This window comes from Bicyclus anynana, chromosome 25 (genome assembly GCF_947172395.1).
Source record: "Bicyclus anynana chromosome 25, ilBicAnyn1.1, whole genome shotgun sequence".
Classification (NCBI taxonomy): domain Eukaryota; kingdom Metazoa; phylum Arthropoda; class Insecta; order Lepidoptera; family Nymphalidae; genus Bicyclus; species Bicyclus anynana.
Window position 1 is genome coordinate 1,982,523 of NC_069107.1, and position 25,825 is coordinate 2,008,347.

A 25,825-nucleotide genomic window follows, 5' to 3' on the forward strand; every position below is an offset into this window, starting at 1 on the left:
GTACTAAAATCATCAGATAATATTATGAGCGATTATTCAGGATATTATTTCGTTCCAAAGTAAAAAATTTGCCGCGCTCGTGGTTCGTTAACAGAAATCCGCGCGTCCGCGTGGGATTCAATTTTTCACAAATCCCGCGGGAACCATGAATTTTTCCGGGATGAAAAACTATTTCCATTCCAAATTTCAGCCAAATCGCTTCAGTAGCCGCAGCGTAAAAGAGGAACAAACATACTTACGCACTTATACACATTTACACACACACAAACTTTCGCTTTAACAATATTAGTGTGATAGTATGATGGCTAGCCTCTAAAAGTTGTACTCACTTCCTTGGGAGACACACCCTGTATAGGCGCGTCTTCCTCGGAATCCGAATCCGCGTCCATACAGTTCTCTTGATGGAAGGCGGAACACGCTACGTCGACCTGTGAATAAACATACTCGTAAATAAGAAGGTATTTTTAAGAAATTAAATATTACGTGTCTCAAACGGTGAAGGAAAAACATCGTGAGGAAACCTGCATACCAGAGAATTTTCTTAATTCTCTGCGTGTGTGAAGTCTGAAAAATTGGGCCAGCGTGGTGGACTGTTGGCCTAACCCCTCTTATTCTGAGAGGAGACCCGAGCTCAGCAGTGAGCCGAATATGGGTTGATAATGATAATGATGAAATGAGGCATAAGTTTGTTCCTGGGACCTTAGCCAAGTGGCACGTCGATTTTCTTTCTACAAACTTACAAAATGTATCGGAATGACAGATGCGATCGACAACTTGATCACGTGGCCTGTCGATAGTGAATGTCATTCCTATACATTTTTTTTAAATTCGAAGCGTTAGCGTTTGTAGAAAGAGAACCGTCGTGCCATTTGACTACAGGCCCTAGATAGATACTGAAGCCTTCGGTTCTTCGTCTGACTTTTTCCCTATCGTGTCGATGTACCTGCCTCATCAGACTTCATATTTCTTCATGAAGGAGCGTTGAAAGAGGGCCCCTGGCTTTGTGCACACACTTATGTACTATAATCGTATATGGCTTGTCTTAATTAGCCAAAATTTGGTAGAGAGGAAATTATTATTATTAATTAGTATTACTCGCCAACTGTTTATTGAACGCACCAAAGAACTCATCGAAGGTTAAGGTACGTGCGAATTAATTTACCATCTGTGCAAGGTACGTGCGGATTAACTCACCAACTGTTTAGAGTACGTGTCACATAACTCACCAACTGTTTAGAGTACGTGCCCTAACACTCACCAACTTTTTAGGGTACGTGTCACATAACTCACCAACTGTTTAGAGTTCGTGCCATAACACTCACCAACTGTTTAGGGTACGTGTCATATAACTCACCAACTGTTTAGAGTACGTGCCACATAACTCACCAACTGTTTATAGTACGTGCCATAACACTCACCAACTTTTTAGAGTACGTGCCATAACACTCACCAACTATTTAAAGTACGTGCCATTACAATTACCAACTGTTTAGGGTACGTGCCACATAACTCACCAACTGTTTAGAATACGTACCAAAGAGCTTACCAACTGTTTAGAATACGTGCTATAACACTCACCAACTGTTTAGAGTACGTGCCGTAACACTCACCAACTGTTTAGGGTTCATGTTATACAGGATCCTCTCGGCGTTGTTCTCGGAGTCGTTCCTGGACTCCATGATGGCGAGCAGCAGCTTGGACGCGTTGTTCTTCAGCTCGAGCACGAGGTCCATGCGCGTCTTGCCCAGCGGGTTGATGTCATTCAGTATCAGAGCCGTTATGATGTCCAGCCCATTGCTGTCGTGCATCGCTATGCAGTTCTGGTTCTCGTGACAGGGGCCTGCAAAACATCAAATCATGGCTAGAGCTTGGCAAATGGTCCGCGCGGGCCGGGAGGGGTAGCGATCCCCCCGTCGCCCGCATATCATTGGAGTGTCATCAACGAACTTGCCAAGCTATAATTAGCCATTTTTGTATGGATAGGTACTGACATAGGCCTCTTGTAAGGATGTACAAACACTATGGCCTTGACACTTGAGATAATTAGGTTTTGTATCTAACTATTGAAAATTTAATACTAAAAACTTAAAAAGCTTGAAACAAAATTAAACTACAGGTTTTGAATGCCACTATAAAATAGGTAGAGGTTGGATTTTTTTTAAAACTGATACAGCTTTACAAAATTGCTTTACTATAAGCTAGAGGTGAGGCGTATATACTGGAGCAGGTCTTAACACTAGGTTTGTTGGAAGACGTATGGCGTACGAGTACGGAGCAGGGACTTATACACGTATTAAGCGTATTTAGAAGTACCGAGTACCGAGGAGCGCAAGACTTCAACGGAGTGCGAGTCCAATACTCGCAAATACTCTAACGGTCCGACCAATGCAGGACGTGTTCAGAGACGCGTTCGATTAGTAATGTGTGAGTGAGAGACTTCTATCAATGCCGAAAGAAAATAGACTTTGTTGTCTAGACATAAGACCGGTTTTTCAACGCAATAAACACTTCATACTCCAACAGACAAAACATCGCGAGACGCGTTCCCGGACGCGTTCGTTTATGAATGTGTGAGTACCGTCCCATTGCCGATGAAAAATTGTCTTTACTTTATCAAACATAAGACCGATTTTTTAACGCAGTATACACTTAATACTCTTAATACTCCAATATTTGGAGTCCCTGATTGTAATCCTTATTTTAAAAACATAATGTTTATTTGTTTTAGTATGATTATTTATCCGCTAAAGTAACAAGTTAATGTAACCCGACAGTATCATGAGGTAATATTAAAAGAAATAAGTAAATAATAAAATTAAATTGAAATTTTGAAATTAATGACTGAAATATTTTTGTTTGCAAATTTTTTTCTTTTTTTTTTGTGGATTACAAAAACCAAAAATAGTTGAAGAAACCAATTGAAAAAAACAAAATAAAAAGACAAAAATGATTTTCTGTTACCCGGGATCGAACTCGGGCTTCAATTTTTTTGTACCATGCGTACATACCGCTAGTCCAAATGACTACGTAGAACTAGTTTGAAATTAATGTACGGTTAGTATCAGATAATATGACGTAAAATCGCTGGCCACTGAGTATTTAGGAGTACGTATCTATTCTATAGGTCCTAATGGCTCGTACTTCTAAATACTCGTGGAGCTAGTCTTTGGAGCGCGTCTCTCGGCGTACTCGTACTCGTAACACTCAGTACGCGTTTTAGCGAGTACGACTCACCTCTACTATAAGCAATAGCATGCCTAATGATATATCAAGCGATAATATCAAGAATATGAAATATGAATTCTAAGCCCTACGAATTTCGTAGGGCATCAAAAAATTTTAAAGACTCATTTGAGTGTTCCCCTCCACGGAAATCTTTAGTAAAAGGCGAAAGATTTATGCGTTTTGAAGGGAAACCAGAGTGATAAACACGTGACATGGGCCGCGTATTATACTTTCGTTGTGAACACATCGATAGCGTGAATATTTTCGAGACAGCGCCATCTAGTTTACGCTTACATAAACAACGCTCGCAAAATCAATAGTTTAATTTAGCATTTTTTGTAATAAAGTTATAAGAAATGTTACATTTTCAGTTAATGTTGTTATTATTTATATCTGTTTAGCAATTGTTTGTATATACCCCTCCAAAATTCAATATTTTAGTAGGAAATGATCTTTTCAATATAAAACTGAAACTGACTTCAAAGATGTATTTCAATTATTTTGATTTTAAGACAAAATTACTAACTAAACCGATTTTCATGAAAATGAAATCAAAACCAATCTCTTTCGAACAAAAGAGAAAATTTTAATGTTATACTTAGTTGAAACTGTATTGTAAAGTTACAATATAATTCATCGATATAAATCGTTAGATGGGCCTTTCCATATTAAATAACGCACAATTTTATGTCATCACCCAAAGACGTGCACATCTTATCTTAGTACGTAACAAGCGCATAAAAATATTTACTATTTTATCTTATTTTAACCCCTAATTATGCCATCGTGTTCATTTTGGAAGTGTAATAAGCCAAAATTATTTAACCAGATCTTTATTTATACATCTGTATATACTTGTAACAGAAAAAAATAATACAGCTTGAAATGTTACTTTGGTACACCGACGAACATTTTGCTTTAGAACAGTGACAAAAATGTATTTTTCTTCAAGAAACATACTTTTATTAAGCCAATTATTTAACCAAATTAATACATCTATACTAATATTATAAAGAGGTAAAGTTTGTAAGTTTGTAAGTTTGTCACATTTTTTAAATGGGGTAATCTTCGGAACTACTGGTCCGATTTTAAAAATTCTTTCACCAGTAGAATGCTACATTATCGGGGAGTGCTATAGGCTATATTTTATATTGGTATCATATATATTAGCCGAGTTATCACAGTTTTTGTCATACAGGTCGGACTGAAAATCCTCTTAAACAGACTTATTCGCATGCGCTGCCTTAACTATTGTGTAAAATTGAAATTAATGTATAAAGACTTTATTTATCTTTAAAAGTTCTACAAAAAAGTCCGCGACACCATATATCTATCTTCTACATATTAGCAGATATAGTACCTTTTGTGTTTTAAAAATTATTAATTTTATATACTTAGGTTTACGTCATTATTTATACAACTAAACTTTAATCCTTATTAAAATAAATTATTTAATAATCACAAGGATATTATGGAGATAAGATTTGCCCTTTACAGTATGTTAATTACTTAAATAGTTTCGGAGATAATACAAAATTTCTAAAAGACGCAGAAATTCCGCTATATGACGCCCGGCGCTTTCATTTACGTAGTTTCCGTTCCCGTGTGAATATGGAGATCAAACATAGCCTATGACACTCGCAAATAATGTAGCTTTCTATTGGTAAAACAATTTTCCAAATCGGTCCAGTAGATCCAGAGATTACCTCCTACAACCACACGAACTTTACCTCTTTATATTATTAGCATAGAAGTCTCTATTTCTCTTGGTCATACCACCACTCTCGAAGGACTGGACCGATTTTGCTAAGGGTAGGAGTAAGATAGAGAAGTTACAGGGTAGGGTAGGGTACGGGTAGTGGTAGGATAGGGGTAGAGGTAGGGTAGTGGTAGGGTAGAGGTACGTGTAGGATAGGGGTAGAGGTAGGGTAGTGGTAGGGTAGAGGTACGGGTAGGATAGGGAAGTGGTAGGGTAGGGGTAGGATAGGCGTGAGATAGGGGTACGGGTGGGATAGGGGTAGGAAAGGGATAGGGTACGCGGAGGGTAGGGGTAGGATGGGGGTAGGGTGTAGGTGAGTTAGGGGTAGGGTAGGGGTAGGTTTGGGGTAGGGTGGGGGTAGGGGTAGGGTAGATGTAGGGGTTGGGTAGGGTAGAGTTAGGGTAGTGGTACGGTAGGGGTAGGGTAGGGTAGGGGTAGTAGTAAAGTTGACATCGAAATTTACGCGGACGAAGTCGCGGGCGTCCGCTAGTCTGTATATACTTTTATACGTTTGGTTTTGCTTACTGGTTTGGCTTTTTGTAGACTCTTCGACCGGTTGGGAAGGCAAGTTCTGCTGAGAAAAGCTGTTATGTTAAGTAAGTAGTACATACCTTGACAATATTCCGTGAGCGTCTCCAAAGTTTGGTTGATGAGTGCCACATTTCCCTCGTTGATGTAAAGTCCGAGGAGCCCCAGGCCCCCGGTGGTGGACCCGCAAATACAATCCAGGAACATCAGTGTCTCTGACACGAGGTTGTAGTTTGATTTGTTATTTTGATTCCGCAGGAGATTCTTAAAATAAAAATATTAGACGTCTATATCTGGTCTAGTAAGAGTCGTGATAGCCCAGTGGATATGACCCCTGCCTTCTATTCGAAGGGCGTAGGTTCAAATTTGGTCCGGGGCATGCACATCTAACTAACCTGTCCTGCATATCTGAGAATTTTCTCAATTCTCTACGCGTGTGAAGTCTGCCAATCCTTATTGAGCCAGCGTGGTGGACATTGGCCTAACCCCTCTCATTTTGAGAGACTCGTGCTGAACAGTGACCCAGAAATGGTTTGTTAATGCTTCATTAGAGGCTTATAGATAGTTAGCGACCAAGTCTCAGAATTGTCTAAAATGTATTCAATCGTAAAGTTAGCGAGAACCTGTCAAGGTCAGTCCTTCATCATATTATGAAAACTGAAAGCTTGCCAGCACATACTCCTACCATAGGTAAATATAAAAACTTGCTGAGCTATGTCAGTGACTTTGATTCCTTTATGGATCTCTTCATTTCTGTAAAGTAAAGTTGATACCTGCAAATTCGGATTGTGGTTTTCACACAGCAGCTGCAAGAATCGCAGGATGGGTCTCATCACAGCAACCTTAGCTGGCAGCACGTCAGCGTTGCCTGACTCGCGTTTCTTCTCTGCCATGATTTCTTCTAGCACTGTGGTACCTATGGGTTCAGCATGTAGTTTAGACATTTGCTTGATTCATTGCTCACATTAGATATATAATATTATAAAGAGGAAAACTTTGTTTGTATGTTTGTAAGTTTGTTTGTTTGTTTGTTTGTTTGTAATGAATAGGCTCAAAAACTACTGGACCGTTTTTAAAAATTCTTTCACCATTCGAAAGCTACATTATCCACAAGTAACATAGGCTAAATTTTATTTTGGAAAAAAATAGGGTTCCGTAAGATATTTAGGTTTTTCGGACACAAGGTGTAAAAAATCAACCAGAAAAGTAGGGTAGGGGTAGGTAGGAGTAGGGTAGGGGTAGGGGTAGGATAGGGGTAGTTTACATCAAGTTTCACGCGGACGAAGTCGCGGGCATTGACTAGTTAGATATACTTTTCATCTTACTAGAAGGGCATTTTGGGAGTGAGTGCGTGCGTGCTTGCGTGTGCGTGAACGTGCGTGCGTGCGTGTGTGAGAAAGTGAACAAAGTAGAAATTTATTTTTAAACTAGCGGGCGTCTTCGACCGCATGAAATTCAGTTTTTCACAAATCCCGCGGGAACCATGGATTTTTCCGGGATGTATGTATTAGCGGCGTTATAGAGTAACGCCCGCGACTTCGTCCGCGTGAAACTCGATGTAACTTTCAACTACCCCTATCCTACCCCTACTCCTACTCCTACTCTACCCGTACCTTACCCCTACCCTACCCCTACCCCTACCCACGGACGATTCGATTAACAATTAGGGGTATAAAAATAGATGTTGGCCTATTCCCATAGATACTGGATAAGCACAAAAAATTTCATCAAACCAGAATTTTATATATTAGATAAACATCCAAACAAATATCCATACAATTTTTCACGTTAATAACATTAGTAAGATTCTCATCTATGAATGAATGCTAATCAACAATTTTGTACACACCTGTAATAAAAATGTGTTTTTTTTCTGTGCTGACGTTTCATAACGACAGGCGTCCACAGATCCGCATCGAACGCATCGCATTAAACGTATTTTATCTACCGCATAACTAAAATTCCGTTTAATGCGATTCGTCCGACACGTACGATGCGGAACAGTGGACGCCTACTCTTAGCATACACCTACAAACGCGTTTGTTATGTGTCTGTTTGTGTGTAGATGTACCTACAACGTATACATACCATGCGACATGGTGTGTATGTCGGAGTAGGCGTGGACAGCCGAGCCGCACGCGGTGGTCACCTCCTCGTCCATCTCCTCGCCCACCACCATGGGCCCGGGCGCCGCCTTACCTGACCCAAAGCATGCCAATACAAGGAAACCGTTTCACTTTGTCTAAATTACAACTAAGAACAATAACTCATTATTGCGATTTGCGTTGCGTTGTCGTAATGCATCAACGCATTGTATGCCACACTTGCGTTGCGATGATTTACGACGTCAGTCTCAACAATACGAAACAATTGAGCACTGTTCGTCGTCCGTTATAACGCAAAAAAACGCAACGCACTCGAAGCACATCGCTTTAACTTTACACCATTCATATATGTAGGTGTAACTTACACGAAAAAGTCTATTCTATAGTTCATGTACCTATAAAATTAATGTCGTAATTTGACCGAATAGTTTCGAATTCTTTGTAGATTTTTAATCATGGGCATACATCGTGGCGTACGGCAAAAAATCACAACGATCATATAGGTCTAAAAACAGTTTTGGCTGGTGGGTTTCTTCGGCCGTGGTTAGTTACCACCCTACCGGAAAGACGCACCGCCAAGCGATTTAGCATTCCGGTACGATATCGTGTAGAAACCGTAAGGGATGTGGATTTTCATCCTAGTCCTAAAAATTTAACCCGCTTCCATCTTCGACTGGTGAGAATGTAGTCCAGGGCTAACTTGTACAGGATTAAAAAAAACATACCAGCGAGACTATATCTGCAGTTAAAGGATGCAACTTCAGAAAGGCTAGAAGTTTGATTTATTATACTTCTTTAAACACCATTCTATATACGGATTGGCGATTATTATGGCCGTTCAAACTTTAAAGGCAGCTCGGAACAACTCTCAACGATCGGAACGTATCCCTTAGCATTCGCAGAATATTTTGCGCCAGGTGCATCGCGTCACAGATCGTAGACTTCCTTGAATTTTTCCTTGTGTGATACACTGTAAGGTCCGATACTTATCCTGATGCATAATATGTCCCAGATATTGTATTTTCCTTTATTAAATTTCTGACGGCCTCCGTGGCGCAGTGGTATGCGCGGTAGATTTAAACACGGAGGTCCTGGGTTCGATCCCCGGCTGGGCAGATTGAGATTTTCTTAATGTGTCCAGGTCTGGCTGGTGGGAGGCTTCGGCCGTGGCTAGTTACCACCCTACCGACAAAGACGAACCGCCAAGCGATTTAGCGTTCCGGTACGATGCCGTGTAGAAACCGAAAGTGGTGTGGATTTTCATCCTCCTCCTAACAAGTTAGCCCGCTTCCATCTTAGATTGCATCATCACTTACCATCAAGTGAGATTGTAGTCCCTTGACTACAATCTCACTTGATGGTTGCTAACTTGTAAAAGTTAAAAAAAAAAAAGTTAGAATTTCCAGTTATACACAAAAGACATTTACCATCAGCGCTGTTGGACTTGTGCTTGTCAGCGGACGAGGAGCGCTTGTCCGTGGTGGTTGTGGCAGTGCTGTTGACGGCGAGCGAGCGGATCTCCTGCTGCGCCTCGCGCATCTTGTCGTAGAACACCTAAAGTCATAGGTCATGGCAGTAACACTATTTGAAAAAAAATGTATATTTTAAAACGCAAGAGATTGAAAACCTAACCTAACCTAAGTCCTAATAGCATGTTAAAGGTGCGGATTCCACACCGAGAGATCATGGGTTCTCCCGCTGGACTTTTCCACGTCTAACACAGTATCTCAGCCCCATTAAAGGGAAACGGAAATAATAGTCGTAATTAAAAGATATGGCAAATATATTTTTTATGCAAAATAATCTGGAATGGTCAGTCGCTTGAGATTTTGAGGTAACTCTTCGAAAACGAGTCACACTTGAACGGTTACACTTAATACTGTTTTTAGGTAAGTTCAACACCCCTGAGTCACTTTATATGAGTTGTGTACATTTACTTAAGAGCCTAAGAATTCGGACATAGTTTACCTTTAAAAATGCATTCGATATTTCGCCATTCTGAAGCTTTGTGAAGATGCTACGCTGAATTATTGGATTGCCGCCTTCCAGGAGAGCAATACCTGAGTAAAAGTAAGTTGCAGCTTTATAATAATGATTTATGTTAACGACCCAAAAATAGAATAGTAGTAATGGTAACTTATCTGCATGTTTTTGGCACTTGAAGATGAATGAAAAAGAATGAAAATGTAGACATTTATGCATAGGGAAGGGAAGATGCGAAAAGGCCCAAAAGGAAGAGAAAACACAGAACTGGCTAGTTTGTTTAGCACGATATATTGTTAACTATTGTGGCATCAAAAACGCAATAAAAGATATACCAGAGATTCTTGTCTCGTTAAGTAGCTGATAACTATCAGTATGCTATCGACCATACGCTTGCCAAAAACTGCTTGTTACCTTCTTTTATCGGCATGAAATATAAGGTCATTTTAAAATCTAGCAACTATGGCTACGCAACTATACTATTCTAACTCAAACAACTATTACAGATTTCTTATCAGCTTTCGTTTGCCAAAAACCTTGACTTATTGAGAAGCATATCCATGACTTAATTTGTTACTACAAAATATAATAAAGCGGAAATGAATCATTTGTAGGCTGCCTTCAACCCTCAATGAAGTTTAACTTATGGACATAGACTTACCCAGCTGTATGGCCTCTAGGAAGATGGCTGGTCGGTTGGTGCTGTTGATGACCAGCTCTACTACCAGGTCGGAGGCGCCCTCCTTGTCCAGGTGCGCCTGCACCTGCGCCAGGCTCTGCCCCGTGCGCAGCAACACCTTCGCTGTACAGTCATCACCGTTATCAGACCTTCGCAACAATTTATACAGGGAACACAACATATTAAAGCTTAAAATGGTAAGTGGCACATATTCCTGACTGAGAGTTACGTACATATCTTTTTTCGTCAAGACCTTTGAACCATGAAGTTGCAGTGCCAAAAAATTTCACCGAATAATTTCACCACAGCTAATTACCTCGACTCAACCTGACAGAAGGGCTGGCTAATTTTTTGCAAATAAACTGCCTCTGTTAACTTTCTACATTTGTACGTTAAATTTCTTTTGTATAACTTTGAAAGCGAAGTGTTTGAGGTACTCCTATATTCTTACCACGTCAAGATCAAGAAATGTCTTATCTTAGTTACTAATTGATGCATCAACCAAAGAAAGGAAAATCGGTGGTGCGCCTTTTTCTGTTCTATGCTGAATCTACTGTACTGTTGTGCTATATTACCTCCTTTTGTGGTTAAACATTTTGATTAACGATTTTTCTAAAAGGGTAAAAAGAGCTTTGTGTAAACTTAAAGTGTATTTGTCAATGTTCTTCAAGCATATACAACAAAAACAACAACTTTTTACAATAAGGACGGTGCAAGCGGATAGCCCAGTCAACCATCTCCTATAATAGAACCATTGACGCATACTTTGCGTACTTGCGGTAGATTTTACTGAGAAGAGCAGGCAAGAACTCAGTTTACTAAACCATTATCTTCCTAGATCATTGTTATGTATACTTTAAATATACAATCTAGATCTAGATCAACTAAAACACTTAAAGCGGGTGACATAGGGTTAAATGTGATGGACCCACCTTTCTTCGGCTGGAGCGGCGCGGTTTCTGCGGAGCATGCGTCGTGGAACAAACCAAACGATATGCTAAGCTGTTATAGCCTCTAATACGAGTACCGTAAGGCGTAAGATCACACTACTACACTTTGTTGTCTCCGAGCACTGTTGTTTTTTTTTAATTTACGTGGATAGGCCCAGTTAAAATGCCAAGGGTATAGATAAAAAACTGGTGCTTTCAAAATTAGCGATATACTCTCTTAAGTCAAGAAATAACGAAAAAATGCCTATGTGCCTTTCCCTTTTGAAATTCATTGCAATGAAAGATATTGAATTCTTCGTTGCTATGAGATGGTGGGATGGGAAAGAGAGAGCTGACACGTATCTTTAAATCCATTATTTAAATCACATATTTTTTAGAGAATAGTGTGACCTTACGAAATACGTAACAAAAATAGTTGAAATAATAAAATAAGGAACTATTATTTGGTGCCACTATTCTAGTCATCCACTAGATTAATGGTGCAAGCTATAGACTCATCGTTATTGGAAATTTCACATTCTAAGACGTTAAATTCCGTTTTTGAAAGACGATACGTCAATGTTTATGTTTAAATTATTTAAAATTTTAACGTAATTAATTACACACCTATGCAAGACAGAGGGGATAGAGTAAGGTGATTATTCATTGACGGCCGTACAGTTCCACGACACCTATGTCGTACTCTCCCACCACCAATGTATTGCACAGGCGAAGACTCGCTTACAGAGTATGCCAGTATTTATTTACCCACTTCGTTGTTATACATAAATAAGTTAAATTTTAACTTTTGAAAAGCCAGTTTTCTCCAAATTAAAGTTACAATTTTTTTTTAATATATCTAAAAGATTAAAAAAAATGTAAGTGGACTCACCGCCAGGTCCGTGTGTGACCATGAGGCTGGTCGGACTCTGTATCTTGGGCTCAGACTTGCGATCCACGAAGTACTGCGACAGTAATTCGCTGCGCAACTGATTGCCCTACGACAAAATGGATGCTATCAGTTTTTACATCAATAGCTATCAGTTTATACAAATATGGCAACAAAATCCCTCTTCCTAGAGTTTGGCTACTGAAAGTAGAGATTGAAATCGCTCGCCAAATTTTAAAAATCAAATTTGATGCCCAAAGATTAAAAATGTTAAACCGACTATACTAAAAAGGAGTTTGCCAATTTGTATGTTATGCATATTATATCCGAGTGTGAATTGTACAGGCTTTAATAGTCACTATATTATTAATAGTTCCAACGAACCTTCCTTCCGATTTTATCATCGACTGATGACAAAGTTGGAAGATATGACAGGAGATATCTTACAGGCTCAAAGTCGGATAATATTTAATATGACAATTTTATATGTATATTAAAAATCGATGAAAAGAAAGGTGTTCGGATGAATTGATTTTATTAACCGGCTTCAAAAAAAGGCGTGGTTCTTAATCCGACGCGTATGTTTTTTGTTACCTCATAACTTCGTCATTTATTAACTTTGAAAATTATTTTTGTCAGAAAGAGTATACTTCCATATTGGTTCCATTTCATTTTCATGAAAATGGGTTTTATCGGTTTCGGTTAAATTTTCATGTTAAAAATATTATTTTTAAGATGAGTAGAGTATGTACCTTTTCCCCATATTCAGGATCTGTGGCCATCATCTCTCGCAGCGTCCGCAGCACTTTGACGCACAACTTCTCCTCCTTCTCTTCTAGAAGCTTCTCCGTGTGGCGGATCAATCTGCGACAAAGTTGTTATTGGCATGATTGGAGATTGAAGGTATATATAAGGATCTCTGACATATTTTTAACCCCCGACGCAAAAACAGGGGTGTTATAAGTTTTACGTGTCTGTCTGTCTGTCGGTGGCACCATAGCTGCCGAACGGATGAAGCGACTTAAATTAAGTTTTTTTTTATTAAAGGTTATTTACGTGCGAGTGTTCTTAGACATGTTTTATGAAAATCGATTGAACAGTTTAAAAGTTGTGGGGGAGGAAAGTGGGTAACCGAATGTCTGCAAATACACTCGGGTAGGGTCTCGAATGAAAGCGCACTGAAAGAGAATATTGATGGCTCAATCGAGTTTATTTGACAATTTCATGACCTTTGAGGGGTTTTTCAAAATTTTTAATTTTATGTTACGTACATGGTAAGTGATGATGCAATCTTAAATAGAAACGAGCTAACTTGTTAGGAAGATGAAATTCCACACTTTTTTCGGTTTCTACACGACATCGTACTGAAACGTTAAATCGCTTGGCGTTACGTTTTTGTCGGTAGGGTGGTAACTACGGCCGAAGTCAACCCACATTGAAACCCCAACCCAAAGGTCTAAACCCCATATACCCTCAATGGAGGGTATATGTCACGGTCAGACCTTAGTATATGTACTAAGGCCTGATCCAACCATTTTAACGTGCTCTCCAAAGCACGGCACTAACCTGGATATAAAAATCCCACTAGTGTCTGGATGCGACAGCTCCCCAGAGCTGGTGAAGAGACGATGTGGCTTGTACAGTATGTCGACTAGAAGTGACTGCTCCGCTTGCAGCAACGGCCGGAGCTGCTCTTCTAGAAGTGCCACTATTTCTTGGAGTCCCTCCATTACTGAGCGGTCGTTTTGTAGGTTTGTCTGTGGGATTCATATTTAAAAATTAAAAGTCCTGTTGGCAAAGCATGCGTCAACGAGATAATTAGCGAAGATTATTCCAGTCGTCTGCTATTAGTTGACATTTTGTCTTTTCCTCGTCTTGAGAGATACGTGGTGCGCATCATATGCCTACATTAATGCCTTATCAATGCCTAAACGATTTCCTTGGATAGGAAAAATAAAAACGGCGCAATAATGCGGTAAAATAAAAACTACTTTCTTTCATTAAGCAAATACACCTGAAAATACTTGTGGTAAAAAATATTTAAAATCAGTTCAGTAGATACAGAGATTACCCCCTACAATACCACATACTTCTTTATAATATTAGTCGTTGTCATCAACCCATATTCGGCTCACTGCTGAGCTTGAGTCTCCTCTCAGAATGAGAGGGTTTAGGGCAATAGTCCACCACGCTGGCCCAATGCGGATTGGCAGACTTCACACACGCAGAGAATTAAGATAATTCTCTGGTATGCAGGTTTCCTCACGATGTTTTCCTTCACCGATTGAGACACGTGATATTTAATTTCTTAAAATGCACACAACTGAAAAGTTGGAGGTGCATGCCCCGGACCGGATTCGAACGCACACCCTCCGGAATCGGAGGCAGCGGTCATATCCAATGGGCTATCACAGCTAATATTAGTATAGATATAGATTTAGGACCCAAGGTCAAATCGAAAAGATGATCGTTATTACCTGTGAAGCCATTTTCTCCAGCTTGGCGGTTTTGGACGCGAGCAGCCATTTGCTGGTCTGTCGGGACAGCGCTGCGGCTTTCTCGAACACTGTTTGGATTTTCGCTTCCAATTCCAGAGGGATGGCTATACTTCTGGTTTTGGCTGGAAGATATCGAAAAGTATTTGATTTTGGAATTTGCCTTAAATGGGATAGATATCAATCAATCGAGTATGTTAAGAGTAGCTGTGGAAATTGACACTATATTAGTTAAAATCGCATCCAAATTAGTACTCAATCGATTTTAATAAACCGTATCCAAGATCCATAGGCGGAAAACCAGCTTTTAAAAAAATGCATCAAAATTGATTCAACCATTTAACTTACGATCATTCACGCTCTATTTTTGGGCTCTTTCCAACCAAAAAATAAAAAATCAATAATAACTTCTTTTTGCGTTGTGAGTTAACAATGTTTTAACACCTATAACGATAAGTAATAACATGTACCGATAGTCGTTTTAGCCAATTGCCCTATAGCGAAAAGCTGTGAAGTTCGCTTAGCTGTTGGATCAAGGGTCGGTTATTCTTGAGACAGTGATTCTTGAGACGGTGCGTATTCTGAGGTTCCTCTCTCTAGAGCCCTGATCACCGGTTGCTTGGGCACTCAAATGACCCACAGCAGGAGGGTTAAATTTATTTTTGTAAACTTTTAATAGTATTTTGTATGAATAACATTGTTGAGAGTAGTGATAACTAACATAAAGAGGAAAGATTTGATTGTTTCATTGTTTGCATTGAATAGCTCTGAAACTACTGAACCGATTTGAAAAATCCTTTCACTGTTGGGAAGCTACACTATCCCTGAATGCTACAGGCAATATATATTATCCCCATAATCCTTCGGCAAACGAGAACCACGCAGCTGAAACCGCGCGTCTGCTAGTGTTATCCTGATACTCACCAACTTCGCTCAGGGTCCGTATACACTTTTCCACGTTAAGTTTCTGCGGCGGAGTGAGCCAGGGACACTTGTAGATGCTGAACGTTGTCTGTAGCAGCTTCACGAAGATTGACTGCCGGGTCTGGTAGCACACATATCATCCATAAGCTTTGAAGGGTAAAGTTAGAATCTACCCTGTAGGCCTATGACACGCTCCAAGAGATCATGAGAAAATAAACCCCCCCCCCGTCGCCCGCATATCATTGGAGAAAAGTACAGTTTTCTCTGGTGTCCCATCGCAATGAAAGAGAAGATGATATTCGTTTCGATGGAACGAAAAAGGAGCTATATGTAGGTACAAATATATTATGTCTAGACACGTACCTTAGGCCAACTAAGTTTGAGTCAAAAATAGTAAAACCTTATTGCGAAAGATGTATTCCTTTTGTTTTTGTTGAATGTTCAATGACTGAAAACCGACAAAAACCAGAGCGCGAACTAGTGTGAATACGGAGCGAAACCGAGAAGGTTTATACGTTAAACTGTTCTCGTGGATTCGCGCACGATTCGCACGATAATATACTGAGGATATAGGTCGGGTGAGAATATATGATTAAATATATGTAATAATTGTAATCCGAATCATCATCTACGGGACTATATGTATAAAATGTTTGGAGACTTGACATTTTGAAGAATTATTTACTTACATTATAGAAATCCATTGCAGCGATATAAAACATAATTTGTAATATTACAAAGATTAAAATATGTCTTACTTTCAAAAATACATACATTCAAAATTTTATGGCACCAGTTTTTAAAGTACGATTAAATCAGAACTCTGACATCAACATTTGTGGCAATTTTTAGAACTTTAGCTCCTATCATGTATAGTAGATAGAGAGCTTATATAATTATGATTGCCAATTGTCGTCGTTTTATAAAAGTTGAAAGTCTGTGAGGTTGTGCTCCTAGCATAGGTAAGTACGGTATAGTCAAAAGGATTTTGGACTCGGCATCTTTAGGTAGCAAATTTCAAAGGCTTTCACAGCTACAAACTCAATTGAATTCAAGTATTAAGTAATTCTAAAAAAATTACTATTTTTTTAGAATTCGTGTTTAATTTCCAAAAATTATATATTTTGAAGTTGGTACGATCGCGATATGGTACCATGTAGTAAATAGCAACATTATTAATACTCCATCTAACAAAACAAAATTATCGAGCGCTTAATTTTGATCACTTCTAGAAAAAAAACATATTCTACCTTCTAAACTTAAAATATTAATACTATATTTTAATTACTAAAACGAAATGTACTCTAGCTTCTGGCAATGGTACTAACGGCATAACATCACAGACGAACGCATTACGATAGATAATTGTTATTAGTAGATAGATTTTCTTGCAAATACTTAGCGACAAAATGAACACAATAGATATCTTAATAAATAAGATGTTATCATAGATAATGTAATTTTCTAGCATTAATAATTTTGCGTTCTCCTAGCGCACCTACATCGCACTTACGGGATCCTCGACAGGCACCGGCGTTGTTTCGTATATCAATAATGTATCAATGTGCCTTTTCCGAACGTCTTGTGATACCTTGCATTAAAATGTACATTGGAGTAATATTTATACAGTTACTAGCTGACGCCACGCGGTTTTACCAACGTGGTTCCCGTTCCCGTACGAATACGCGGATAATATATACTACTAGCGGACGCCCGCGACTTCGTTCGTGTGGAATTCAGTTTTTCACAAATCCCGCGGGAACCATGGATTTTTCCGGGATGAAAGTAGCCTATGTGTTGATCCAGGGTAAAATCTATTTCCATTTTAAATTTCAGCCAAATCGCTTCTTTCGAAGCGTTTGCGATCGTAAAAAGAGAATCGATTCATTGTCACCCTTTAGACCAGCCCGGCAATCCGCATTGGAGCATTGTAAGACTATACTCCATTATTAGGCTAGTAGACACTTTTTTAAATGGTCTTAAATAGTTCATTATCGTTCTAGGTACTAGATTTAAATGTTTTTTTTGAGACGTAATGTCATGAAAATTCCAACTTTTTTTTTTTTTTGACGATACGAGCCATAACGCCTGTCTGCCATGATGGTGTATATTTCAACTGTTTCATGACGGCACTGTAACAAACCCCTTACAAACGGAGCGTTTAAAAAATAAAAATTAACAATTAGTTTGACGTTTAGTAAATCAAGTAGCATTGTGACGTCACAAAATGGACAGCTTTTGAAAAATTTGAAAAACAGTTCCCTCACCTGAACAGTGGTGCTCTGGTCGCTGAAGGGCGAGTTGAAGAAGGTGCATATGGTGTGCATCAGCACGTCCGTGGCGTAGTTCACCCACGCCTGCTTGGCGCTGTTGGACGGCTTTATTGGCTTCACCTCCGACGACGACCCTGAGGCATACGAGTACATTACTTCATCTTACATCTGATGACACTCCCGCCGGGTGCCGGGGGGAAAGACTGCGCGGGTGTGAAATCGTGCGTGCGGAGAAATGAGATGCATCAGTCGTCGGTTTTTCATTCATCGCTACACGCCCCCGGCCCGCGCCGAGTGTTCCGAACGAAGTGGCCAAGCTATAGTTAGCGTTCGTATATGCCAGATCACAGTACGGCAGCTGAATAAAATTAAATTAACCTTAATGATTATAACCTCCGATTGGAGATAGTTCTAGTGCGTAACAATATTATGTGCTGCCTTCTGATCGATTTCAAAGCGGTGCCAAGTCAGTACCGTATTAATTTAGGCCGTTTCTAAGTAAACCACAGGGACGAACTGGTAATGAAACCTAAATAAAGAAATGCAGCAAGTTTTATAATAGAACGAGTATCAAAAACTGCTAGGATGTCTCATCGCTTGGCATTCATTCGAACCCGTCCAGACGCTTTTGCGTTGATGTCCTCCAGGAAGGACATCTCGAATAGAGAATAGTTCCTAGAACAGATCCTTTCATTTGTCACCTGGCACAGCAATCTGAAGGTCTGGCTGCAGTATCGCGTTCATGTCCTCCAGGAAGGACCTCTCGAACAGGTCCCACATGTAGTTGCTGGAGTAGATCTCCTTCATTTCCACCTCAGTGTCGATGTAGCAGTGGTTTAGGAAACCCACGTACGCTTCTTTCACCTGAAGCAATACGAGAAAGAGAATTAGGAGATATACTAATATTATAAAGCTGAAGAGCTTGTTTGTTTGAACGCGCTAATCTTAGGAATTACTGGTCCGATTTGAAAAATTCTTTCAGTGTTAGATATGGACTATCTAAAGTCCATTTATAGAGGAAGGCTATAGGTTATATATTATGCCTGTATTCCTACGGGAACGGAAACCACGCGGGTGAAACCGCGCGGTGTCAGCTAGTTAGGAGATACAATTTTTAGTGCTTTCGTGTGTTGGAGCCCTTTAAACTAAAGATATTTTATGGTTATGGGGTCTAACCAATCACAAGAACATTATATTTTTACGTAAATGAATAAATACTAAATAATTTAATGAACTCCACTCTGTGAACTTATAAAGAAACAATGTATCCGAATCATTTCACCGCGGCTAGTTGCCTCGACTGGTGACTACCTCATTATTTGCGCAAAAGATCAGCCTGGCTGTTTAGCGCGGAAATGCAGCCAGTTTTCTTGCCACCATTCCACGCGGGCATGATTTGTATAGTTATTAAGTTATGTTAGCATAAGTTCCTTATTGTGTTTTTTATCGAACGAAATAAAATAATTTGATTTAAATTTTAGTTACCTCTGGTATGCAGTCAGGGTGAGTGATCATGGCCACTATGTCATCCAATGGCAAAAGGCTATGGCACTTGATCTCCGTGTACACATTCTTGCCGAGAGTGCAACAAGTCAGCAACTTCACTAGGTCAATGTGGTACCTGCAAACGTAACTTATTAATCCGAGGAAAAGACATAAAAATAATCTTAGGGAATAACTTTAATCTCACTAAAACATATTCATGTGATGCCAATGCAAATATATATTGCTTGCATTGTAAAAAAAGCAACCGGTAGATTGATGGGACCCACGACATTGTATCGACCAATAGCGCCGAACCGGAAATATCACTCTTTTTCGTTGCGTTGGAAGAAAAGAGAAAGCAATATTTCCGGTTTACCACACCATATCCCTTCTCCAATAAAGAGAGACTGCCCTGTAGTAGGCCGTTTAAATATGTTGATAATGATAAAACAGCTATATGGCTTTACAGATCGGTCATACCACATCCAAAAAACTGTACTCTGTACAGAATACTCACGTCAAAGCTTCAGGCATCTCGCCAGTACGTTTGTACGTCCGCATCATTTGTATGAAGTAGTTGAATGTCACTTTGTCGTTGTAGAACACGAGGACATCCTCCCCAGAGTTCACCATCTGAGAATAATGTTTATCTAACTATCTTTTAACAAACAAATATATGTGGCATATTCAATTAGCACCTTGAGTTCTCCTGACTTATTCCTGACATTCTAGAATGTCTTCCACTTATTGCGTCACCATTTTTTGAATAGGCCAAGATATAATTTGAAGAGTAGAAACTCTAAAGTTTCTACTCTTCTTAACTAAAAATGTCTTCACAACATAAATTGACTGTACACCTGAGTGTATGGTTTTAATTTTAGCTCGACACCTACACGCGTTCTAGAGATAGAGACAGACAGATGTACAGACTTCGTGATCCTGTCAGGTTAAGCCATTTCATAGTTCATTTGCCCTTCCCCCCTCTCTCCCGATATCACGGTAAATTGTGTGCAAACCCCCCTTCTGGGGATGGAACGACATTGAACGACGGATTTCCACCATATCTCGTCGATAGCAACAATGCGCTACGAGTTACATCGACTATAGTGCCACTAATACGGAAACTCCCGTAGCCGCTGTAAGTTTGCCTCCGTGTAGACCAGCCTCGCATCCACACGTATTAACTTGTAAGGGAGTCCGTTTTTTTCTCAACAGTACGGAACGCTAAATACTCACCTCCTGCATGACCAAGTCCTGGCTGCGCCGTATGTGCTGTCCGCCGGCCTTCACAATAGTACGCAGGAAGCGCAAATACGCAGGTCTTCGTCCGTGAGACTCGATGCAGTGTACAAAGTGCGCAGCGACTTTGTCGTTGCCTTCGTGCGCGCAAAGCGCTGCGTTCTCTTCAAAGATAGCGCAAACTGTTTGCGCTTCCCGAATCTGCGGACATATTGTGTAGTTGTAACTAAACGGTCACTGACAAGACTCTTATGAGTAACTAAGTCTTTTTTACGCCCTCGTTTGAAAACTTTTTTCTTCAGGAACTTGAGATTTTTTGTCTATTCACATGTACTAAATTTTGTAAACTTAACAGGTTATAATTAAACTTAACTTAACAACTTAGTAGATTCGTAGTGAATCAGCTGTGACAGACGCACAGATTGACAGCCAAGTTATCCTAAAGGGTTTCGTTTTTATTCAGAACCCAAAAAAATGTCTGGATAAAATTATATTGGTAATAGCTTATGATCACTTGATCATCGATAAATTTTCAAGGACATATTTACGAATACCGATCTAACTATACCATTTGGGGCTCGTGATAAATTCATAAGCCAGAAACAGGGCTCTGAGCTCAGGAATCCATGGTATTGCTCATGAATTTTTTTAGCTAAGTAAATGTTCATAACATGCTTACCCCAGCGTTAAGGAACAGGTCGAGATGCTTGTGCAGGATGGCCTGGTTCTGCTGGTTGCCGTGGCAGAAGTGTTGCAGGAACTCGTGCGCCAGCGCCAGCAGCTCGTCCATCGCTGCGTCGTTTTCATCGTGAGGGACCTTGAATATAGTAATGATTGCATAAAAGCAACCGTTACAACAGGATAGGGTAAGGTTTCATTGATTGATGCAAAAGCCCCGATGTTTATATCGATTTATTTTATTAATCAGATCCAATTTATTTTATTATTCACTAGTCGTTTCACCCGCGGGGGTAAATAATAATTTTCAAAATCGGTTCAATAGATCCAGAGATTATCCCCTACAATATCACAAACTTTACCTCTTCATAATATGTGGTATTGTAGACCAGCCTCTGGATCTACTAAACCGATATCGAAAATTGTTTTACCACTAGAAAGCCACGTTATTTGTGAGCGTCAATTTATTTATATTTTATTCGTCTTCGTCTCATGGGATCAGCAACAGCGCGGGTGAAACCGCGGGCGTCTGCTGGTAATAAATATGTCGGAGGATTATATAATAATGGCGTTATCTTACAGTAATTAGAGCAACTAATTTGATAGCGATGTGTTAGAAACCTCGTATCGTTACGAGGTAACAAATAAAGAAGTATGTGTCGTTTATCTATCAGTTGACAATCTCAGAGTGAGCACGCGGTAGTAATTCTCAAGTTTTTTCGATTGAACGTGGTTGAACGCTTAAGCTGGATCTATTCAGTTTAATAGAGTTTGTGAATTGAGTAAGTAGTTATCGACGGCCATTGCATTGTTAGTTACTTGGCTAGGATGCAACACGAACGGCGAAGGGGAGCGTTAACTAGTTTTAAAAGGATCCTTTAACCCTACACTAGTGGTTGCCAGTACGTGTCTCGTGGTTGACTATAGTTAATTCTAGTTTCCATCTGATAGTATACTTGATATCAATAGTGTCATTAAGGGGTATACCTGTAGAAGTAAGTCAAGTGATCATTCCGGTAATGTTTGATAATGTTACTTTGTGTATTTGCCATCTCTGACGTAAAGTGTGCGGAGTATACGATACGACACGATATCCCAAAATTTAGCCCGTAATATTTAGTATTCTCCGATATATTACTACACTTTAAGTATTTCACCGGGTGCATACCTGCAGCAGATCGAGTACGATGTTGTGCACGCCAATATTGCGCAGCAGCCGTTGCTCGTGGCGACGCGGGCGGGGCGACGACACCTCGCCCGTGGCGACGTCTGCGCCGTTGTTGCCCTGCGTGCAGTACTTTATCATGCGTCCCAGGATCTGCAAGTCAACAATATTGCTGCATATGGTATGGCATATATATCGTGATGGACATAATAGGAGACTTAATTTTTAATATTTTCTATAACTTGGTAATGAAGAATGAATTATCATTAATTGTGACACCTTATTTTTGATCGAACAATACAATATTACATTTACCTAACAGTTTTTTTTTTTATTATTCTTTACAAGTTAGCCCTTGACTACAATCTCACCTGATGGTAAGTGATGATGCAGTCTAAGATGGAAGCGGACTAACTTGTTAGGAGGAGGATGAAAATCCACACCCCTTTCGGTTTCTACACGGCATCGTACCGGAACGCTAAATCGCTTGGCGGTACGTCTTCTGCCGGTAGGGTGGTAACTAGCCACGGCCGAAGCCTCCCACCAGCCAGACCTGGACAAATTAAGAAAATCTCAATCTGCCCATCTGGGGATCGAACCCAGGACCTCCGTTTTGTAAATCCACCGCGCATACCACTGCGCCACGGAGGCCGTCAAATCACAGTAATAACAATTTTTGGCTCTTTCGCAAAACCCGTCATATCTGATTCGTTTACGTTGATATATTCCGAGCATAGCGAATTTCCATTCCCCACCCCCCACTTGGTCACAAGGAGTCGCTGCAGACTGTTGTGTTTGTAAGTCCTTACAAAAAACGTACCTGGCAATGATGATGATGAATATCAGTTTAAACATACCTTAACAAAAGAAAAAAAAAAGATTACCTCTTTGATTTTCTTATACTCGTTCATGTGGTCGTACTTGGCGGCTCTGGATGTGTCGAGGACATTATCAAGAGATGCGTTTCGCTCCAGCACTGCGCCGCCTGGACCGACCGTGCCTTTTATATCTGTTCAAACATTATTATTAGTGTAAAGGAGGCTTAGTATTAGGCTTTAATGAGGCTCTTTTATTATACTTTAATGAGGCTAATGAGGTTCTACTCTAATAAGAACTGATTTATTTATTTTTACTTTGTACACCACAACAAGAAAAAATAATAAGACAGAAAAAGTAACAAATAATAGTACAGAAGTAAGATACAAGAGGCGGCCTTATTGCTACGTAGCGATTTCTTCCAGGCAACCTTGGGTTTAGGAAAATGCGATTGCACTGATTGTGGACAGTGGACATTATTTTCAGTTGAATTTTTGCACACAGTCCTTCCCTTACACTACCTCTAAATTACCGCACTACCAGCGTCCAGCTTACATACAAAAGTCGGGTAGTTTCTTTTAGGTTCGCGGCACAATAATATCTTTTAAAGGTGCCAAGAGATAACAAGATGATTTTCTCTACACATCATTCTACCTTTCAGCCTATCACAATAAAAGAGAGGGCGATATTTAGGCAAAACTACATCGATGTCTCTTGTCGTGTATCTTAGGCACATTGGAAATACATCCACATTCTAGATCAGAATACTGCAATGCTGCCCTCAAAAATAAATAAGTAGCACATCTCCGAACAATTCTTCAACAAAACGTCTCAGTTACAAATACTGTACTACTAAATGAATATGTCCAAAGAAAACTTTCTTCAATGACCAAGACCTACCGTTGTCATCTAAGGCTCCGTTCCGTCCCTTGTTGAACACCCACAGCTCCGACTTCTCCACGCTCTGACGCAAGATGTCGAGGTCTGCCTTGATCTGCTTGTACGACTCTACGTCTGCATCCGACACTAGCAATTGGACCTACAAAAATTAATTAAAAAACAGCTTATTTCCCGTTCCTGTGGGAATACAGGGACAAAATATAGCCTTTATTAATCAGGGATAATGTAGGATTCTCATGGTGGAATACTTTTAAATCGTGCCAGCAGTTTCAGAGGCCATTCAATGAAAACAAACTTACCTCACATACGGACCTTTGAACCACTCGGGTTGTTTAGGTCGAATAGAGGGGGTTATCCCAGTACTTGGTCTTGACCCGTTCTTGATAAGACTTATCAATATATAGTCTCGATCAGCCCACTATAGGACTAGGCCTCCCTCCCAAGAGGATTTAGCTTTCATCCACTTCGCTATTCTAATGCGGAAAGACAATACCAATGATTCAGATGTCAAGACTGACGATCAAACCACGGGTGCGTTGTTACGTAGTTTTAAAGTTCAGATTAGAGTTTTTAAGTTGGTGGGTAACCTAGGACGAGGTTTTTTATCATGGTGACCCGATGGCTATCAACTGCTGGACTTAGAAGGATCTAGGTTTTTCTGTTTTGAGCTGAATGCATCCAACGGTTCCCTATTACTTGCTTTGTCGGTAGTATTGTAGTGTTGGTCGACCCCCTCTCACTAAGTGGTAGTGGGTCTGGTCGACCCACTACGATTTAATGTATTTTAAAGGTCCTTTCTTGTTCTTGTCTTATGATATAAACTTTTTGTCAAACCGTTGTAAATAAGAGTTCGAAAAATCCTCTGGAATTTAGTGAAAAGTATTTAACGTGATACCTGTTTAAAGGCCGCCAACACCTCCTGCCGTTGACTGAAGTGCCGGAACAGGAGCGCCAGGGCCCCGGACACCAGCGCCGCGGAGGCGCCCTGCGAGCACAGCTGCAAGAGTACCCGTAACACCACGCGCCCGCCGCAGCCGTCCAGATCCAGACCGTCTCTGGTATGAGACCGTAGATCTTATTTTTAGGTAAATAGGGAGTTTGAGTTTTTGATCATCAACCAAATGATTCGGGAGGGTAGTTACCAAAAGGGGTATATTCTAGAATTTCCAAATATGTACTGTGTCGCCCAAAATGTTTTACTGTGGCTAAATTCAATATTTTACCGCCAGAAGATTTTCGGTACAGTCAGAGGTGTGGGTAGAATAAACTTTTCCTTCTGCCAAGACAGCCCGCTTCTATTTTAGATTTCATCGTTACTTAACATCAGGCGAGATAGCAGTCAGGGGCTGACATGTCAAAATTTAACATGGTTGCAAACATTTGCCAAAGTTAAAGGACTCATATAGATTTAGGATCTTTCGTTTGCAAAACTATAGCAGTATCAGAAAGGCCATGAAGCTATTGTAATACAGCTTTGGTTTATGATTACATTTTGAGACATATGGATATCAAACACATGCAATGTAAGACCAGTATACATGCGTAACACTTAAAATGCAAAATACACACAAGTTTTAAAATCCCAAAAATAGAAAACCAATAAAGATTCTTGAATTCAACTAAACTCTGATTCAAAAAACTCCTTATTTCCTTTCAATCCTCCTTTAAATCTCCTTTCTTTGACAAATATCCATAAGTTAGTGAATATAACAAGCAAATAAACAACCAAAACTTCAACCTCTTTGATAATACT

The 25,825-nt window shown here is 39.9% G+C and overlaps 1 protein-coding gene and 1 non-coding gene across 2 annotated transcripts in view; both read right to left on the reverse strand.

Moving 5' to 3' along the window:
* LOC112056286 (inositol 1,4,5-trisphosphate receptor) overlaps positions 1-25,825 on the reverse strand; it is a gene marked incomplete in the record, with an annotated part of 65,508 nt that overhangs the window by 10,260 nt on the left and 29,423 nt on the right. The window contains 24 exon segments of the mRNA XM_052889401.1: positions 330-428; positions 1,611-1,840; positions 5,596-5,776; positions 6,286-6,428; positions 7,601-7,711; positions 9,045-9,171; positions 9,586-9,677; positions 10,262-10,402; positions 11,212-11,238; positions 12,101-12,206; positions 12,850-12,961; positions 13,664-13,854; positions 14,575-14,717; positions 15,517-15,637; positions 17,784-17,923; positions 18,491-18,653; positions 19,275-19,410; positions 19,792-19,907; positions 20,511-20,714; positions 21,193-21,330; positions 22,360-22,509; positions 23,241-23,365; positions 24,073-24,211; positions 24,968-25,127. Of these exon segments, the coding sequence (XP_052745361.1) occupies positions 330-428; positions 1,611-1,840; positions 5,596-5,776; positions 6,286-6,428; positions 7,601-7,711; positions 9,045-9,171; positions 9,586-9,677; positions 10,262-10,402; positions 11,212-11,238; positions 12,101-12,206; positions 12,850-12,961; positions 13,664-13,854; positions 14,575-14,717; positions 15,517-15,637; positions 17,784-17,923; positions 18,491-18,653; positions 19,275-19,410; positions 19,792-19,907; positions 20,511-20,714; positions 21,193-21,330; positions 22,360-22,509; positions 23,241-23,365; positions 24,073-24,211; positions 24,968-25,127 (3,295 nt within the window).
* On the reverse strand, positions 3,307-3,425 carry LOC112056722 (U5 spliceosomal RNA). The gene has a single exon (XR_002887616.2). It is a non-coding gene; the product is annotated as a U5 spliceosomal RNA (small nuclear RNA).